Source organism: Lissotriton vulgaris, chromosome 6, assembly GCF_964263255.1.
Source record: "Lissotriton vulgaris chromosome 6, aLisVul1.2, whole genome shotgun sequence".
Taxonomy (NCBI): domain Eukaryota; kingdom Metazoa; phylum Chordata; class Amphibia; order Caudata; family Salamandridae; genus Lissotriton; species Lissotriton vulgaris.
Window position 1 is genome coordinate 995,292,169 of NC_141694.1, and position 21,011 is coordinate 995,313,179.

Sequence of the window (21,011 nt, forward strand, 5' to 3'; positions counted from 1 at the left end):
CGCTACGTAAATGTGAAATAGCTAATGACAAAAAGTAGGCTTTTAGACATACCAACATTAGATTCTTTTTAAACATGCCAGTTTTAGCCTTCTGTGAAGACAACTCAAAACATGCTGTTTCACATCGGTTATATAAAGACCTACTTGCCCTGCTGTATGAGATGATCAGATTTAAACTGCCTTTGATGTATAGCTGCCAAAACAGAAGGCAGTAACAAAAAGGCAGCCTTTTGTCTAAGTAAATCAATCAGTACATAATCAATATTTTATAACATTTCAGAGCGTGTCCCTAAGATCAACTCTAATCAATAAATGTCCAAAGTACACAAAAAGAAAAGCAACAGCAACAACTACAAAAACCAGAGACAATTTTAATTCATTGTATCTCGGTCAGATGCGAAAAGATCACAATTATTAATTGGTAGAAAGCATATAGGTTGCCCCAGAGGAGCGTGCAGAGAGAAAAGAGTGATTGGGACAGTGTGAAGTGATTAGGGAAGGAAGAATTCAAATAGATAGTGACATAAAATCATTCACAATAATATTATACAACGGACCGGTTGCACAGTACATCGTCCTACAAAAAAACCTGACCTCAAAACTCAGTTATAAACACTGATATTCCATAACTGGATATTGCTTCCATTAATGTTTGCACAAGATGAAGTGTACTAGGGTCCAGGTTTCAAAGTAAGGGCGTCGACGTTTCGACTCGTCTTAAAGCCTATGGGTGAGTTGGACCTGGGCCATGGAGACCGTCCAAAAGATCGGCGTTTCTGCTCCAAAGGCCAGTAGGCGTGTGTTAAGGTAGGTGGCTTAACACACGCCTACTGGCCTTTGGAGCAGAAACGCCGATCTTTTGGACGGTCTCCATTACTACGGGAGCTTATAAGATTCGCCTCGTGATACCTTTTGATCGTACTCTATAGACTGAGATCACCATTGCCTACTCTATAGACTAAAGGACTAATCATTCATTCGCCTTGTGACACCTCTTGAACTTATTTTATAGACTAAAGGATATTCACCATTATCTATCTTATAGACTAAAGGACAATCACCACGAGGTGTAGTTTTAAAAAAGGAATTGAATGTGCAGCGACTGAGGCCTGCCCTTCCATGAATGCCAGTGATTTTATTCGCATAACCTTGACAAGGTGTTAACTTGAGCATTGGGACACCTAGTGAAGACATTCCACTTGGGCCCTCTCCTGCAGGGGTCATCAAGAACTCTTGGTTGCCCCCTCCCCTTTTTCGTCCTGATGAAGACTCGCATGGCCCAGGTCCAACTCACCCATAGGCTTTAAGACGAATCGAAACGTCCATGCCCTTACTTTGAAACCTGGACCCTAGTACACTTTATCTTGTGCAAACATTAATGGAAGCCATGTCCAGTTATGGAATATCAGTGTTTATAACTGAGTTTTGAGGTCAGGTTTTTTGTAGGACGGTGTACTGTGCAACCGGTCCGTTGTATAATATTATTGTGAATGATTTTATGTCACTATCTATTTGAATTCTTCCTTCCCTAATCACTTCACACTGTCCCAATCACTCTTTTCTCTCTGCACGCTCTTCTGGGGCAACCTATATGCTTCTACCAATCAATAATTGTGATCTTTTCGCATCTGACCGAGATACAATGAACTAAAATTGTCTCTGGTTTCTGTAATTGTTGCTATTGCTTTTCTTTTTGTGTACTTTGGACATTTTATTGATTAGAGTTGATCTTAGGGACACGCTCTGAAATGTTATAAAATATTGATTATGTACTGATTGATTCAGTTTTTCTAAAGAAAAGGTCACGGTCCATTGTTTTCAATATTGTACTATACCCAGGTCCACGTCTTTTTGGGTTACCCCATTTTGTCAATGGTTTTGTCTAAGTAAAGCTATGGTCAGTGGGAATTGGGTATACCAGGAAATGATGACATATAAATGGAAAACATGAAATTTGATCCATATCTCTCGCCTTTTACAGGAATTGTATTAATGTCACCAGGCCAAAGTTGTTTCTTAAGGATTTAAAGATTACCTTACAAAAGTCACCGTAGAAATGCACAAAATAAAAATCCATGTTGTCTAATGATTTTTTATATGAACTACTTGATTATTTGAGTGAGAAGGACTTTCCTACCCATTTTTAATGTTGAGTTATACAGAAATAGGTTTTTGAAACTGCGCGAGAGTAAGTGTGTGGTGCCTCATTTTTAGCATTGCACTGAGGGTAGGTGACAGTCTTTAAAATTGTGTGACTCAGTGTTTTGCAGCAACCTACGTTTTAGATATAATCACTATATAGCTGTACCTACCTTCTATCACTCGCAGTGACAGCTAATAATTATAATAATTGCATTTATAAAGCGTGATAGCTACCTCACACAGAGGTGTCCTGGCGCTTAGTGATTATTGCAAGCGATGATCTAGCCCAACAATTGAGCTAACTTTGACTAAAGAGCCAGGTCGTTAAGGTCTTCCTGAACAAATGTTCTGACTCAATCAGGGGCATGCGGAGGGCAGCGAGTTCTAAAGCCTGGCAGTTCTGACTGTGAATGACCTCCTTCCCATTCTGGTCTTTGCATAGCAGGGAACACAAAGCAGGTGCTGGAAGTTGGATCTCAAGGTGCGTGCTTGTTGAGATGGACAGAGCCTGCTTCTGAGGTAGCCAGGCCCCCTGTCGTGGATGGCTCAAAAGGCCAGGGTCAGAGCCTTGAACTCTATCCTTTTAGCTACCAGGAGCCAGTGAAGTTGTCTGATGTGAGGGGAAATATGATGGCGGAAGGAACCTGTTGTATTATTCTTGCTGCTGCATTTGGTACTATCTGTAGTGTATTAATCAGGTAAGAAGGTAGCCCCAGGTACAGGCGGTTGGCATAGTCCAGCTGAGATGTCACCATAGCACGGACTTTAATCCTACGGCTTTCCTCCAGCAGCATGTGCAAGAATTTCCTTATGCTTCTCAGCTTCTCGAGAGTGAGAACATTTGGTGAACTTGGGCTGCAAAGGATAGGCCAGTTTCCTGTTTGATTCCCAAATTCCTTTCCGTATTTGCCGGTATCAATGATGAGCCCATTTCTACTGGCCACCATAGCCTTGTGGAGGGGGGAGAAGCCTGACTGAAGAACAGGACCTCTGTCTCATCGGCATTCAATTTTAGGCAGTTGCTATTCATCCAGCTCGAGATGTCCTTCAGACACTCCTTGAATCTAGCAAACGTATCAACAGAATGGTCCTTATATGAGAACACCAACTGGGTGTCATCTGCATAAGAGATTGCCTTCACTTCCCAAGATGCAGTGAGAGTGAAGAGTGGCACCAGATAGGTATTAAATAGCAGTGGACTCAACACAGAGCCCTGAGGCACTCCTCACCTAAGTGGCTTGGGTTTAGATTGAAAAGTTTGAAGAAAGACCCTTAGGGAGCGGTCTTTAAGATAGGATGGGAACCAGGAGAGTGCCACCCCCACAAGCCCAACTGTTTTAGTCTGTCCAGTAGAATTGGGTTCACAACCATGCCGAATGTTGCAGATCAATCCAAAAGGACCAGCATTGCTGTGGCTCCTGCGTCTATAGTCATTCTCACGGATTCCGCCACCTCCACCAGCGCTGTCTCAGTGCTGTTTCCAGATATCCCGATAGATAATTTACATAATTGTACTGTAGCGTTCCAATTGCAAAACCGGGTGCTGTTTTCCTTTTAGACTGGAGTGGAGTGTACCCCAACTTATGTCATAAAGTTTGCACTCAAGATAAACAGCAAAAGGTTTGTTGTAGGCTCATGTGTTGAAATTGACATTTAAGCAGCTTGCGCCATTTGTATGTGCTTTATAGCTGACTTACAAATATTTTAAATCTGCCAATTCAGTAGGCAAAATGGAATTCATGTTTTAGGGAAAGGTGCATACAGAGGGAGCAGTTTAGTGCAGTACCTGCCTGCTCGCAGATGAAATGCACCACCTATGGACGTATACAAATTTAAAAAGTTCAGGAGAAAAAATAAAAGGTATATTTTCTTAGTCACATGAAATTTTAAAATGATTGAACTTCCCAAAGAGTTTGTATACTTATATAAAAAACAATGTATATGTTATAAGAATATACTGGGCATACATTTAAAAGTATGCTGTATTTCTGAAAATGGTGTTGCTACAAATGTAGCACCCAACAGCTGCTTCCATTTTATGTTTCTAAGCAATTCCAAAGCCACAATATTGTATATCAACACACTTTCTTTTCATTCAATTCTTGTCAGTGTGTAATGCTCGCTTACATTTTCTGTCCTGGCATGATGGATGAACTAAGAAAAACCAAAGGAAATGATGGACGGAGCGTTGACAATACAAGCACTCACCCCCAGTCAACTGATCTGGGTTTAATCCATCACCATTCTTTAGCCCACTCTGCCACCCCAGTTCAGACATGGCCATATGCAAATCAGTCTGACCCTGTGCCTTATGGGAACAGTCCAGCCCGAACTGCCAAGCCATGCCTTCCCTGGACCGGAAATAAGCTACCGAGGACCGGTTTCTGGCATTTCAGCTGTCTTCATCCCGGCTTGCTTGAATCCAGTGGCAAAGTGAGCAAGGGACTCACGTCTGAGCATACCCTGCCAACTTATGGCAAACAAAGAAAAACCAAAGGAAATGATGGACGGAGCGTTGACAATACAAGCACTCACCCCCAGTCAACTGATCTGGGTTTAATCCATCACCATTCTTGAGCCCACTCTGCCACCCCAGTTCAGACATGGCCATATGCAAATCAGTCTGACCCTGTGCCTCATGGGAACAGTCCAGCCCGAACTGCCAAGCCATGCCTTCCCTGGACCGGAAACAAGCTACTGAGGACTGGTTTCTGGCATTTCAGCCGTCTTCAGCCCGGCTTGCTTGAATCCAGTGGCAAAGTGAGCAAGGGACTCACGTCTGAGCATACCCTGCCAACTTATGGCGAACAAAGAAAAACCAAAGGAAATGATGAACGGAGCGTTGACAATACAAGCACTCACCCCCAGTCAACTGATCTGGGTTTAATCCATCACCATTCTTTAGCCCACTCTGCCACCCCAGTTCAGACATGGCCATATGCAAATCAGTCTGACCCTGTGCCTCATGGGAAAAGTCCAGCCCGAACTGCCAAGCCATGCCTTCCCTGGACTGGAAACAAGCTACCGAGGACCGGTTTCTGGCATTTCAGCCGTCTTCAGCCCGGCTTGCTTGAATCCAGTGGCAAAGTGAGCAAGGGACTCACGTCTGCGCATACCCTGCCAACTTATGGCGAACAAAGATGGATGAACGAACACATTTATTGTCATTATTATTCTCCAGAATTTGCTATGTCCAAGTATACTGCACAACTCATTGTAACTTTTACTATAAATTTGCAAATGTATCCTGAGTAGATTAATGCATTTACCTTAGTTAACAGTTCCATGAGAACAGTATAAAAGCATACACACATTTACCTATAAAAAAAAACAAAAAATTATAAAGTTGTTGATGTGTCTAACTTATACTAGTTCATTTTGGTATTTTAAGGGCTTGAAGAAAATAGATGTAAAACTGTATGAGGACTTTAAAAGCCATTACTTTGGAGAAGAAACTCTCACTAGCCTTGATTTTTGCTCCATGGTGAAGAACAGGCAACCCAGTGGCTACTATCATTGTGAGTCATCAATCTCTTTTGGTAAGTGCTATAACATATTTAGTTTTTGTTTCATGGTAGTGGCTGCATGTCTATAATATATGTAACTTGTTCAGCAATAATACCCCTGGTATTTATCAGGATTAAATGAACAGGAGACAGTTGAGTGCCCTAAATAAACATTCAGGTTGTGCCTGGCAATTCACTACTTCAGTCTCCTAAAACAGCAGAGTCACATATCGATGCAGAACAGAGACACTGACTGTATTGTAAAAATAAATGTGTCATAAACAGTGCAAGCGCTGTAGTGAAAATAGTGAATGATGGCAGTTACCCAAACACCAGCTTTTTTCCTATCACCATGGTCTTGGTCGAGGTAATTTTGTCAGCTAAAACAACCCTGGTGTTTATCTGACTTTACAGTAGTTCTGCTTTACATACACTGGGACACATACTATTCTGCTTGTCAGTATCTAGGTGACAATAATATATGCTATGCAGAACTTCATGGTTGAAAGCAAAGATTTATTACAGAGCCTAAGTCCTATACAAATAGCTAAATGTATCCGTACATATTCTTCTGCATTGGTTTCTACCACAAATTAATATCCCAGGAAGTATCCCCTGCATGAAAGGGGTTCCACAGACACTTATATACCACTATTGTTTCAAAAGGACATCAGCCTAAACATAGCTCTTCTAGCAGAAGAATTCAGCCATGAAGTGTTGCCGCATTCAGCTGAAATGAACGCTTTTCATAGAGTCTCTTCCGCATCTCTCTGAGATCTTTAGTGACAGACTTGAGTGCTTGCCCCACCCTGGATCGCCGGTCTGTCCAGTGCTGGCCATTTGACAATGTGGTAATTACAGCAGGCTGTGCTGTTCCCCTGTGAGAACTCCCATGAGCTTAAACGTTCTCTCACTTGGGGCCTCTCGCACTTCTCTCTGAACTCTAGAGGCTGCAGCAGCCCCTCCCGAATCTCGTTCAGACTGTGGCATGGCCCATTGTCATTCTGTCGGCTGCTGATCATCACATAAAGAATGACAATGGGCCGTCTGCCTTTAAGGTGCCTTATAGAAATCCTACCTGTGTTTTTTCTTTTATTTTTTATTAAAGAGTGTCAGCAAACGCCAATGCAGTAGTGCGACCAGACACGCTGCACTATGGGGGCCGGGCGATTCACAACTTAGTCTCATTGACAAGTAAATGGTATTTTAAAGACTCCCAGTCTGTCTGTCTCCCTCCCTCACTCTTTGTGATCTGTCAGGCCAGGTGTTGCAATGGCAGTGTTATGGGTTGAAAGGCACGAGCCAGGGATCACAGCCGCAGCCCCTGGTGACCCCTAAAAGACGTCCATGGTGCTTTGGCTGGATGCAGTGTGCAGAAACGCAGACCTGATGGAACAAGGGAACGCTGCAGACGAGTCTTGAAGTGGCCATGTTACATGCCTGTAGCAAGCGGTGGAGGGAGGGGAATTCACTGGCATGCTTCACTGCAATGGCAGCATCCACATGGGTTCAAGGTGTGGGCAATGCACAGACCGCACAGCATCTTTGCACAGAAGCAGGCCGGAGCTTTCTAAGTCATCTTCCTTTTGTTCTTTCGGGGCCGTTTTCTCTAATTAAAAAAGACCAATTCGTTGATCAGATCTGCTGTTCTTTAACATAAAACACTTTGATAGGTGAAGGATTATGAACAATGCATCCAGTGATTTATTAATGTACTGGATCATATTTTATGAATAGATTCTGAAATAAATGGCTTCTGTGTAATGATTGATTGGGCTTCAGAGCTGCAGTTGATTTACTGGGAGACAGAGGGAAGGAGACAGAGGTAGGGAGACAGACAGGGAGACAGGTAGAGGGAGAAAGAGGGAGAGAGACAGATAGAGGGAGGGAGACAGAGAGAGAGACGGAGAGAGAGGGAGACAGAGAGAGGGAGACAGGGAAGGGAGACAGGGAGGGAGACAGAGGGAGAGAGAGACAATGGGAGAGAGAGACAGAGGGAGGGAGACAGAGAGAGAGAGAGAGAGAGAGGGAGGGAGGTAGAATTTTTTTGTTTTTCCCTCTGTTTTATTGTAGTTGCCAGGTCGTCTGCTGTGACGCCTCACAAGATTTTTCTGTTCCCCCTATGGGTTTCTCTGTTTATTTAAGCTCTTTCTCTTATTAGATTTTTATTAAATGTATTTAATATGTGTGCTCAATCATGTCGGAGGATGGTGATGAAGTTAAAATTTTGCTCCCCCCTCCCCGCCCCGGAAACATTTTTGCGGATGCCCATGCTTGAGCTCAGAAGTAGGGACGGTTTTTGGAGGTCCCTGTACCTCCTCAAATGCATCTGCCAAGAAGGGGTCTGCTCATCAGGTTAAACAACCTAAGATGCTGAGAGGGCTGTCTGACCTGTGCGCATGCGAGGAGCTGCTAGGGGCAAAGGCAGCATCTTCGCCCCATGAAAAATCTGCTTCACAATACATAGCTGTGGATGAAAAATGTCACTGGAAGTGGGCAATAAACTTATGAAGGAAAATTCTTCACCCACGCACAAGCCTTCTCAAGGGAGCGGGGCACACTGTGCACAAACTGTGCATAGCCTCTGCAAGGGTCTCGTTATCATGAGTGGCCAAATGTGGAGGAGCAACAAATAACTGCCTGGCCTGTGGTTTAGAGCCCGGCGTTCGATGCTGATGCATGTGACCGATGACCTGACAGGTTTGGGGCGCCATAAGTGCGAAGCTTGGCCAGCTCAGAAAGGCCACTCTGATGAGACGACTTCCCATTCTCGAAGAGCTTACCTCTCACGAACCACATTAAGGAGAGTGTTGTGGCCTACTCTTGAGGTAGCTCAGGAGTTGCCTAGTCCCTTGTGTTCTCTTTTGACCTTTCACGATTGGCCGAAGTACAAAGTCGAGGCTGCTGATGTAATGTTGCGTGGGCCCAATTCATCCACTTGCTTGGAGTGTTAGGATTATTGATTTATTTCTGAGTTTGCTTTGTTGACACTGTTGGCCTTTTTGGACCATTCTATAAACTCTTGCAATTCTTTGAAAAGATTGCTGTGCCACCGTCTAAGGATTGTGGATATATTATATACTGTCTCTCTCACATGCATGTAGTTACTAGGAGATGGAAACTGTTACTGTGTCACTCCACACGCCTTTTGAAAGAACATATGTGGAAGCCTTATGATGAGAACACTTTTGGCTAAGCTTAGAACAGTTGTCATGGTTGACAGCTATGCCTCTAATGCCTCAGAGCAGAGATTTCCCAAAGGTTAGCACATACGAGAGCGACATTTCAGGCTGAGTCACGTTGAACTGAAGTTAATGAAACATACATTGATGACCTCATGGAAGCTGCCATTATGCCCTTGATCATCAGTTTGAAGCATGCGTGGCTCAGAAAATATAAAGACTTATTTATAATCCTCCTGTGAGTTTTGGAAGATGACAAAGTATTAAGTGACCAGTTCTGTGAAGTTAACTTGTGGAAAGGGATGGCATTAGAGTCCCCCCACCTACACCCTTTGTAGGTCAAGCAGATAATTGCAGAGCCAGTTACGTTCAAAATCTTTATTCGATCTGTCGAAAAAGATCACTAACGCACATAATAAAACACAGCAGAACATTATAGCTTTAAAAAGAATTGTCACGGGAGGCGTGGCCTAGATGGCAGCGTGATCGGTCGCAGGTCCCGGAGGCTCCCTGCCCGATCCCGCTAAATCGCGCCTTGCTGTATAGCCTGATCTCCCTATCACGCCCAATTCAGCTGCCTCTACTGCCGGACTCTTGCTGTGCCGTCCGGTGCCTTGCTCACTGCCGCTGGTGCCGAGTTGGAGCTTGGGGGAGCCGTTGACCGCTCGCCGCCACCACATCATGGCGGCCGCCGTGGCCTGGTGAGAGCCGGCGTGCTCTACCCCTGGAGCCTTGCAGTGATCCTGTGGCCCATTGATGTGCCGATCGGAGGGAACCCGGAGCGCCCGTGCCTTCCTGTGAGGTCCCGGCTTCCACCTGCGGGATTCCCTCCGGCCCAGAGGAGCACCGAGCGGAGCGCTGTGTGCCAGCCGGGAGTCACGAAAATCGACCCCCCGGCTTTTGGGCCTGCACACGCTCTCCAAGGGCGGCCTGCCTAGAGCCTTCCGGCGCCGGACAGAAGTGTGTCTGACTACTGCGGCGGCTCCCCCTCCGACTTGCACCTAGCCGGCCCCACACGGACCCTGACTGCCATCGCCTTCACCGGAGGGGCGCCTGGAATCACCGAGACGCTGCCCGGCGTCTGGAACACTGCGTGCTCTACCCTGGCAGCCCCCGCTCTGCTCCCGCTGCCCGCCGCAACATCCACGGGCCCGACCCTGCGGCCCTGAAGCCTGCCCCCGGCCCAGCGATCCTGAAGCCTGATCCTATCCGGCCCTGCGGCCCCCCCGGCTTCGTCCTTGGTCCCGCTGTGGAGGGCTGAACACTTTGGCGGCGCAGCCACTGAGGCGTCTCTGTGGTAGCGCCTACTGCAACGGAGTGCTGGGCAGCCGGGGAAGACACCCGGACCGGAGCGGTGCTGCCAGCCCACACCGGCACTGCCTCTGAATACTGCTGCACACAGGTGAGGAGCACGGTGGGGGAATGGTGATAGATCTCGGGGGGCACGCTCGAGCCCCCGGCGATTGGCTTCTGTGACCCCTCACTTCCGCCCATCTCCCCATGGACTGCTCGCTACGAGTGGCACGGTCCCACAACTGACGCTGCCGCAGTGGTGCTACCCCTACATCCTCTCAGGGCAACTATCGTTAGGTGAGAGGGGCTACGGTGGGCCGAGCCACAACACTCGGGGGCGGAATCGGGCCTCCGGTGAGGGGCCTCCCAGGGCTGCCAAACTGCGTTCCCATCGCGACAGTAGGGAGGTGCCTGCACCAGCGCTAGACCTCTGTTGCCCAGCATTGCCACAGAGCCCGCCTGTGCTCTCCTGCGCTGCCCGCTCCCTATATTGACCCTAGGCCGAGCTGACACCCGCGGCGAGCTCCCGAGCACCCACCCTGCTGACCGCCATCGGAAGGGCCATACAACGCCATTAGAGAGCCGAGGACAAGGAACAGCCGACCTCCCGGGACGCCCAGTCCCACCCTTGCCTTCACACAGCGGCGCCAAGACACCCCCTCTGGCGAGCTCACAACCCGCAGGGCCCCGGCTACGCCATGGCGGGCCGCGATCAAAGAAAGGGTCGCAGACACTTCCAGAACTCCTGGCCAAAAACCAGCCGAAGCTGAGCAAAGACCCGCCCTCTCCGGTCACCGCCAAAACATCGCCGAAACCAGCGGACGATCAGTCGCCCATCACTAGGAACTTTTTGGAGACACTCTTTAATACACTCAGGGACGACTTCAGGTCCTTAAAAGAAGAGGTGGCGGGGGAGGTCCGGGAACTCCGGCGGGACGTGGAGGACCTGGGGGAGCGAGTGGTCGCAGTGGAGGAAGCGGATCAGACTAGAAGCCTGGAAATCACACACCTCCAACAGGAAATAGTACGACTAACTGACCAACAGATGGACCTCCAGGCCCACACAGAAGACCTTGAGAACCGCTCCCGCCGGAACAACATACGGGTCCGGGGTGTTCCTCAGAAAGAGGAGGGGTCTGACGTCACCAGCTACCTACAGGCCTTATTCAGGGACATTCTGGGCGTGCCGGACGACTTCGAGGTGCGCATCGACAGGGCGCATAGGGTTGGGTTGCCCAGACGCTCCTCTGCTCCACCACCTGACATACTGGCCTTTCTACCCGACTTTCCGTTGAAAGAGCGGATTCTCCGAGAGGCGCGGCGGGCCCAGCCTCTGCAATTCCAAGGGAACTCTATAGCCCTGTACCAGGACCTCTCGGCTATCACCCTGCAAAAACGCAAAGAATTCAGGAAAGCAACAGACTTCCTACGGCAACATGAGACTCCATATTCCTGGGGCCACCCGTTTTGACTCATTTTCAAATGGAACGGGAAGCTGCACCAACTACGCTCCCTTAAAGACACGTGCACCCTCCTAGGTATCGACCACGATGATGACGAACTCGCCCCCCGCTCTACCCAAAGACCTTCTGAAGGGGACTGGCAGACAGTGAAACGCAGGAGAACGCCCTCGCACCACCTGAAACCGGACGCCTCCATCATCACGCAGGAACGAGCGACAGCAGTGGCGGAAGTTGCCAAAGAGACCTCTTCTTCTGGGTGAAGTCTGTAATATCCGGGAGATCAACCTTAGCTTAACTCATCTCCCATTGAGGGGCGGGATTCGGGCGGGGGGCCGATGTGACCGCCACGGGACATGACCCACACGAGGACCTTTACCACAGCCCTGTGTGGAATACCAGGACTGGGACTATACCTATTTACTTTTGGGTGTTGGGGCCAGGGATGTGGGTGGGGGGTGGAGGGGACTGTTTGCAAAAGTTTAACTTCATGGCCTCTGACTGTGCCTGTTTGGGTTGTTTTAGGGGGGCTGTTGGGGTGGGAACCAGGGTGGGAACCAGTGTGCCGGGGGGACGATGATTTTTGCGGTGCAGCTGCGTTGTTTATCCTCACCTCAGTGCTACACTCCCCTTCGGGGGTGCACCTACCAACATACACGAATCTGCTTACTGCACCCATGCCCTCTCTATGTGCCACACGAAAACCAGGCCTTGCCCTGAGTGTCACCGCGCTACTAAACGCTGCCCGACCCGCACTCTGCGATCATGGCTAACCCTAAACTGAAGTTGTTGACGCTAAACGTCAAAGGCCTGAACAATCCCATTAAAAGGCGGGCTATACTCTCTTATCTGGAGCACTCTGGGGCCGACCTCTGTCTACTTCAGGAGACTCACCTGTTACCCAAGGACTGGCACAGGATGCGCTCACGCGCCTTTCCCCAACAATTCTTTTCCTCCCTTCCCACAAAGAAAGCCGGGGTAGCCATCTTGATCTCTAGACATTTTCACGGGACGGTGGGGGTTAAAGCGGGTGAAGTCAAGGGCCGTCTTCTCGCGCACAATTTCCGGCTCGGCGACATGGGACTTACAATAGGGTCAGTTTATGCTCCTAACACAGGTCAAGAAGCATTTTTGAAAGATGCACTTTCTGAATCCCTCAAAACATCCAACTCACTTCTGCTTATTGGGGGGGACCTCAACTTAGTCATGGACTCCACCAAAGACAGATCGGGACGCCGCTATGGGGACTCCGGCGCTATCACTGAATCGGGGGCGGAATGGCTGCGGGACAGGGGTTTGGTGGATTTATGGCGGACCGCACACCCGAACGCAATGCAATACACCTTCTACTCTCATGTCCATCACACATACGCCAGGCTAGACCACTTCATTGGATCATCGGAGCTGCTCTCTAACTTAGCTGAGATTGATATTGTTTCCGCGGCGCTCTCGGACCACGATGCGGTGGAACTGGCAATCACTGCCCCTACGCCCTCCCGCCCCCGAGGTGCATGGCGCCTCCGCGAAACCATGCTGCAGCGGCCGGAAACCCGAGAACGCTTGCAAAAATGCATTGTTGATTACCTGGCCTTCAACGACACACCCGAGGTGTCGTTGACAGCCTTATGGGGGGCCTTAAAATCCGTGGTCCGCGGGGAATTAATCGCAATCGCTGCCCAGGAGACCAAAGTTCGGACAGAGAAGAGGACTGAGCTCACAACCCAGGTTGCCGAACTGGAACGGGTGCATAGCCGCACGGGCGCTCCGCGGGTATGGCGGCAACTGAAAGCTGCCAGGGCTCAACTGGCCTCCCTCGACACGGATAGAGCTGAATTTGCCGCTCTCCGCCTCCGGCACACGTACTATGTTGGGGGCAATAAAACCAGACGACTCTTGGCCAGCGCCCTCAAGGCTAAAACCCAACATGCCAAAATAGCTGACCTCACAGACGACTCTGGGAACACTCTCTCTGAGGAACCCCAGATCGCAAACGCGTTCCGAACCTACTACGCCTCCCTCTACAGAGCTGAAGCACCGTCCGGTAGGAGTATTGGCACATACTTGTCCTCGGCGACAATCACGGAATTGTCCCAATCCAGTGCGTCCGCACTGGATTCTCCTATCCGCCTGGAGGAGGTCACGGCAGCTATATCTAGGCTCCGCCCACTGAAATCCCCCGGGCCGGATGGATTCTCGGCGGGGTTTTACAAAATATTCGGCCACCTTGTGGCCCCTGTGCTTGTCCGGCTCTTTAATTCTTTTGGAGGTCCTGGCTCTATTCCCCCCGATATGCTGGCGGCCGAGGTGATTGTCCTGCCCAAACCGGGCAAGAAACCAACACAATGTTCAGCATTTCGCCCGATCTCCTTGCTCAATCTAGACCTGAAGCTCTTCATCGGAGTCCTAGCGGCCCGACTAGGCCCGCTCCTACCCGGCATTCTAGAGCCTGACCAATCGGGCTTCGTGCCCAATCGCCAATGTAGCGATAACACCAAAAGAATGCTGCATCTCATAGATAAAGCACACTTCCAGGATTCCGACGCTGTACTCGTGGCCATAGACGCGGAAAAGGCGTTTGACCGCGTTGACTGGACTTACTTACAGCAATTGCTGCTACGCTTTAGCCTAGGCGACCGCTTCCGCTCCTGGATCGCCAGCTGTTACCACCATCCCCTAGCCCGCGTCCGGCTGGGAGGTGTGCGTTCTGACCCCTTTGAGATCCAACGCGGTACAAGACAGGGCTGCCCCTTGTCCCCCCTTCTGTTTGCCCTCTACATCGAACCCCTGGCGCAGAAAATCCGAGATAACCCAGACATCACAGGCGTCACATTTGGCGGTGAACCCCATACAATCAGCCTTTATGCAGACGACATCATAGTCGCTCTCGACCAACCTACCCGCTCGGTCCCCGCTTTTCTAGAGGAGCTAGACACATTTGGCGAGGTCGCAGGCTTTAAGATCAACAGAGGGAAGTCCCTAATACTACCACTGGGGAGAAACGCTCGCCACCGAGATCCGCCCGCCACATATGGCTGTAATCTCCAAATCGCTACGGAACTCCCGTACCTAGGAATTACCCTTACCTCCTCAACGGCGTCGACCGTTGCTCTTAACTACAAATCTCTCACCACTCAGATCCGAGCGGACCTCAGGCGCTGGTCTAAGCAACCCTTGTCCCTTATGGGTAGAATAGCGGCCGTGAAAATGTCGACCTTGCCCAAACTCCTGTACATCTTCCAGACCATACCAGTGATCCCCCCGAGAGGAACTATCCCGGTTCTTCAGACTGCGCTACATCACTTTATCTGGAAGGGCAAACGGGCGCGACAGCATAAACAACTGTCCTACAGGAGTATGGACGAGGGGGGCTTGGGGATCCCCAACTTACAACAATACTTCCAAGCGGCGCAACTTAGATACCTAGTGGAATGGTATAGACCCGAGTCAGAGAAAAGGTGGCTCTTTCAGGACAGGGCCATGGCCCTGAGACCCCTCTGGGACGTCCCCTTCCTACCTAGACAACACCGACCGACTTGCCTCTCAAATTCACCCATAACGCGCACTGTCACTACAGTCTGGGAGGCGGTAGCAGTCAAAAGAGGGCTGACCACTTTTCACTCTCCGTTCACCCCTATCTTCGATAACCCAGAATTCCCGCCGGGCAACGGCCCCCGCTCCTTCACACAATGGCGCGGCACTGCATGCAAGTGTGCGGGAGACCTCTTCGACACACAAGGCTTTCTCGATCTCGCAGACATCAAAACCGGCTATGATATCGTAGACCCTCATCTTTTTCAATACTTCCAATTGCGCCACTGGCTGACTGACCCCGCGATCATTGCCTTGGTAGGGCGCCCACTAACCCCCTTTGAGAGGTGGCTCCTGACTAAAACCAATGACCGTCATCTCATCTCAGATCTATATAAAATGCTTACACCCCCCTTAGCGCTAGGCAAAACAGCGGGCCAGAAGAGATGGGAGGCTGAATTGGGCAGAACACTCACGCCTAAAGAATGGAGCCAGGTGTACTACAGGGCATCGCACACTACACGCAACACTGCGGGCAGGGAAGCGGCCGTGAAGCTGGCGACTTACTGGCACCTTACACCAGTCCGGCTTCACAAGGGCAATCCATCCCGGAGCGACTTCTGCTGGAGAGGGTGCGGGGAATTGGGCACTCTAACACACATCCTCTGGGACTGTAGGGAAGTCCGCACCTACTGGGACGCTGTTTTGAATGATATAGACTCAACTTTCGACACCGAAATTCCAAGATTTCCCGCATACACCATCTTGGGACTCCCTAACGCACTTACCTTCCCCTTGAAATCCACTAGGGGCCGCCAGATGGGCATTACTATACAGGCGGCTACACAACATATCCTATCACTCTGGGGATCGCCAACCAAACCCACACACACCGGATGGCTGCATAAACTCTGGCACACGCTGGGCATGGAACGCATACAGGCCACTCTAACACAAGCTGCGGATACATTTCAAAAGGTCTGGCTGCCGTTTATATCTCTCTTGTCTAAAGAGTTCAACGAAATAACCTGCCCGAAATATCTCCGCTTGCTTCGCTCACGGATGCTAGTGGCGGGGCATAGGACCCTCAGGGGTAGACTCGACTGCTCTTTTCTAACCAGAGCCCGAGGGCTCTCCCACATACGGCACACTGGAGAGGGAGGGGGGAGGGGGGTGATTCGGGGGGCGGGGGAGTTGAGGGTGTTGTTTCTTCAAAACTGTTTGCTACCTTTGCATACCATTTGCCTCATGGGCATCGCACTGTTCTCATTTGGAAACCATAACTTCCGCCATGTTGTACAGCGTGCTAAAACCACGCCTGCATGCTGTTGTCGCATGGTTTCCCTGTTACGAATGTTATGTAATGTGCTGCTTTACCATGCTTATTGGCTCAATAAAATACATTTGAAATTAAAAAGAATTGTCACAAATAAAAAACAATCCATCAAATTACATCCACATTAATTAAATATTGCAAATCATAAAAAGTCATTTGAGAAGTACATATGTTAATACATGGTGGACTGCTACTAAAATGCTTTGACCAGGCAAATATCAGGCCAGCCCACCTAACTCCCCTCCATAGACTTTCTGCCCCGGATGGACATTTTCAGAAAAACACTATAACACTATAGCAATATAGTGTTATAGTAGTACCAACATAAGCGCCATCTTCAAATGTGTAAATACATTAACTGTTCGTCAGATTTCTTCCTCATTCTTTTGAAAAACGCGCTATTCCATTGATTAATATAATGTCGGGATTAATGGCAAGTTTTCAAATTGATGGGCATATTTACTTCATTATATGTACACATCGATTGCATTGCAATTTCCACATGTTATTGCAATCACTATCACCCGTTGTTGCTTTCACTGCCTACTTTCATACCGGACCATGAACCGGCTTGATTGAAAGCAGCAAAAAAGCGTGTTAAAAATAATTGCGGCAAACACGTTATCAACATCATGGAGCTGCATCCCCAACATCTCTTAGTGCAGTTTCTGTATTATTATACATATTTTGCCTGGTTTTGATGCTTTATTACGCCGTGAATCGGCTTGATTAAAACTACCAATAACTGTGGTGCCTGTATTTACAGACCCCACAAAGACCTGCATTCTGAGATTCTCTGCACCTCCCCAAAGGTACTGCTTAAATTCATACGGCCACATGCATCAATGTAAGGTTTTGCGATTCCTTATTTGCAAAAATTAGGGAATCGCAAATAAGGAATCGCAAAACGGGATGCATCAATTTATTCGCATAATTTTTGCGATTCAGTGAAAATCGCAATTTTTACCAAATCGCAAATATTGTGCGAATTCTAATTTGCGATTTTGCAATTCCCATTGATTCCTATGGGCCAAAAGGCCCATAGGAATCAATGGGAAGGCATCAACATTTTGCAAATTTCAAATTGCGATTCGCAAAATGTGAATGCAATTTCAAGGATGCAGGGGGGGGTCCAAAGAACCCCTCCCTGCACCCCTGAAATGTAAGTTTAAATGCAATTTACACACACACATGACCCAAGGACATGTGTGTGTAAATTTAAACTTTGAAATATGAAACTAGTGCATGTTTGAAAGTTTTCGGTAAATTAGCATGAAGTTTAACTTCATGCTAATTTACCCCTTCCAAAGTGAGAATTCGCAATTTCAAAATGATCATGCATAGCATTTAAGAAATCGCAAAATTGCGATTTCTTAAATGCTATCGCAATTTAAGAAATCGCAAATTAATTGCGATTTCTTAAATTGCGAAAATAGCCAAAACCTTAATGCATCCCAAAAAAAGGATTTGCATTCGCAAACGGCCGAAAATTGCGATTCGCACCGTTTGCGAATGCAAAAACCCTTGATGCATGTGGGTGATAGTGCTGTGGATCGGCTATGGTCCCCTTTCATTACACATGGCTATCAATTCATGTTCATATATTTTGCTTACCATTTGATAATACAGTTATTCACAAAATATTATTCACAAAATTATTTCAAAATTACTCTTACCCATCAATGACTGTCTATTTACATATGTACACACTTATATGCTGTCATGTCTCATTATCGTAGTTAATTCTTAATCATTTCATTTACTTCAGACTCCCAAATGTCACGCAAGTTCCTCCCCACTGTTTAAACCCATAGGGGATTTTGTTTGACAGTCCACTATATATCGGGACTCTAACCTTCTTAATTTCCGCAACCTATCACCCCCTCTGATGTTATCCGGTACTAGATCTAAGCCATAAAATTGTAACAAATTTCTGTTACTCCCATGGTACTCAGCATACTGTCTCGCCACTGGGTAAGCCCCGTCCTTCTTTGCAATTGCCCTCTGGTGTTCCAAGATTCACATTTTCAAAGGATGTATCGTGCTGCCTATGTAACACAGGCCGCACGGACATATTATGCAATACACCGCATACAGTGTTGTGCATGTTATGAATTTGGTGATTAACTTCTTTTATTTCATCCCAGGGATACTGTATTGCAAGACCCTTTTGCTAATATTGCAGGCCTTGTTTTTCCCACATGGGTAGAACCCTTTCATCTCTTTCAGTGTTCCTAATCTTGGGAGCTCTTGACTAAGGTGGCTGCTCACTAGCTTGTCCTTCAACGATCTAGCCTTTTGGAATGTAACTAGTGGATGTGGGGGAATGTCTTCGCTGATCACATTATCGGTTTCCAAGATGTGCCAGTTCTTTTTTAGCATCTTCTTAAGATGGTTAGCCTCAGCTGTGTATGGTGTTACTAGCCTGAATTTTCCTTCCTGGCTATTATCACTTTCCTCTTGATCTCTTGTCTGGGGCTGAAGGAGATGCTGTCTTGAAATCCCTTTCACTTTCTTCAATGTGTTGTCTAGCAGTGAGCGATCATACCCTCTCTGTATGAATCTGAATATAAAAATGTATATATAAAATAAAAGTCAGAAACAAGTGGAATAAGGGAAAATAGAGATCAGAAACAAGCAGCAAGAGGCAAAATAAAGGTCAGAAACAAGCAGCAAAAGGCAGAATAAAGGCCAGAAATGAGCAGGAAGATACAAAATAGAGATCAGAAACGAGCAGAACAGACAGAATAAAGGTCAGAGACGAGCATAAAGAGGCACAATAAAGGTCAGAAATGAGCAGTAAGAGGCAGATTAAGGGCCAGCAATGAGCATAAAGAGGCAAAATAGAGATCAGAAATGCACAGCAAAAGGCAAAATAAAGGTCAGAAATGAGCGACAAGACACTAAATAAAGGTCAGAAACGGGCAGAAAGAGGGTTAGGCTTCTGTCACAGGAGTGGTATATGCACCTTAAGTGCGCATGACGGTTTGGGGCAGCCAAACAGACATTCGCACTTAGCATGTTCTCCACTGGGCTGTCATGCACAACCTGGGTGGAGCTCATGCACAGGCTAGCAGTCCCCGTCTCAGCACCGAACCAGGGAGCTCAGACCAATCACATTACTGCTGTCATGGGGTCTGCAGCGTCGAGATTTGCTAAGGGGGGCCTGATGCTTCCTGCTTCCAAGAAAGAGGAAAAGCAGAAGACAACAAGGAGTGTGTGGCGTGAACAGGTAAGTGCCCTTTATTTTGTTTTCCATCCCCCCCACCTCTACCCCCGTTCCCCACCACCTGTCACTGATTAAAGGTCAGAAACAACTAGAAAGACGCGAAATAGAGGTTAGAAACAATCAACAAGAGGCAGATTAAAGGTGAGAAACGAGCAGAAAGAGGCTGAATAAAGATCCAAAACAAGCTTGCTGAGAATTGCTGAGGCCTCGTTGGAGGCCCGCCCCCTTTCTCTACCACTCTGCACAGAAGCCTCCTGGGGTATTACTTGCTGGGAGAGGAACTCCCCTTGGCTGCTGAGGGTCATTGGGGGCCAAGAACCCTTATTGTTGTGGTAACTAAGTCCTCCACTGCTGGATTGCTGAGACATTGTTGGAGGACACGTTCCTTTTCTTTACCATTCTGCCAACGCCCCTCCTGCAGCACTACTGGTTGGGGAGGAAGTCCTTTTGGCAGCTGAGAGTCCTTGGGAGCCAACAAGCCCTCCTATTACCTCCAGTAAGTCTCACACAGCGATATTGCCGAGGGGTCTTCGGAGACCTTGCCCTCTTTCTTTACCGCTCTGCAAATGCACCTTCAGGCGCACTGCTGGTTGGGAGATGAAGTCCCCTTAGATGCTGAGGGTCCTTGTGGTCCAAAAACCCATCCTGTTACTTCCAGTAAGTCACGCACAGCGCAATTGCTGAGAGCTGGTTAGAGACCTGGGCCCTTTTCTCCACCACTCTGTAAATGCACCTCCTGGTGCACTAGTGGTTGGGGGATGAAGTCTTCTTGGATGCTGAAGGCTTTTGGGGGACAATAAGCCCTCCTGTTACCTCCAGCAACCCACACACAGCAATATTACTGAGAGCTGGTCGGAGGCCCCGCCCCCTTTCCCCACCACTCTGCAAACGCGACTACTAGTTAAAAAAAAACATGGAAATTCCCTCAAAAAACAAAGGTTGCAGGGGCGTTATAGTTAGGAAATAGAATTTAAAAAACTGAAATTTACTGAAAAAATCAAAGGTTGCAGGGACTTTATAGTTAGGCTCAGATTTCATTCATACAAAACCAGTGAAATCCGGCAGTTATAGTTACCTTAGCTAACTATAACTTACACCCCCACAATGCACTGATTATGACCTCACATGTTTTATCACTCTGACATGGTATGGGTGACATCAATCATGACATCTCAAATGCCATCACTAATGACATCATCCACAGAACTGCTAACACCTCATACAACCTCTTGTACGCCCACTTACACACCCACACAACCACTTCGATCCAAAAGACTTTATTCGGATAACACTGTATCCATAAAAGTAGAGCACATACAAGGTTAAAATCACGAT

At 48.0% G+C, this 21,011-nt stretch overlaps 1 protein-coding gene across 1 annotated transcript in view; it reads left to right on the plus strand.

Annotated features, from left to right (window-relative positions):
* AKAP7 (A-kinase anchoring protein 7) overlaps positions 1 to 21,011 on the plus strand; it is a 1,654,018-nt gene that overhangs the window by 872,674 nt on the left and 760,333 nt on the right. Inside the window, exon 7 of the mRNA XM_086927038.1 lies at positions 5,534 to 5,681. Within this exon, the coding sequence (XP_086783164.1) occupies positions 5,534 to 5,681 (148 nt within the window). The remainder of the gene's footprint in view (positions 1 to 5,533; positions 5,682 to 21,011) is intronic.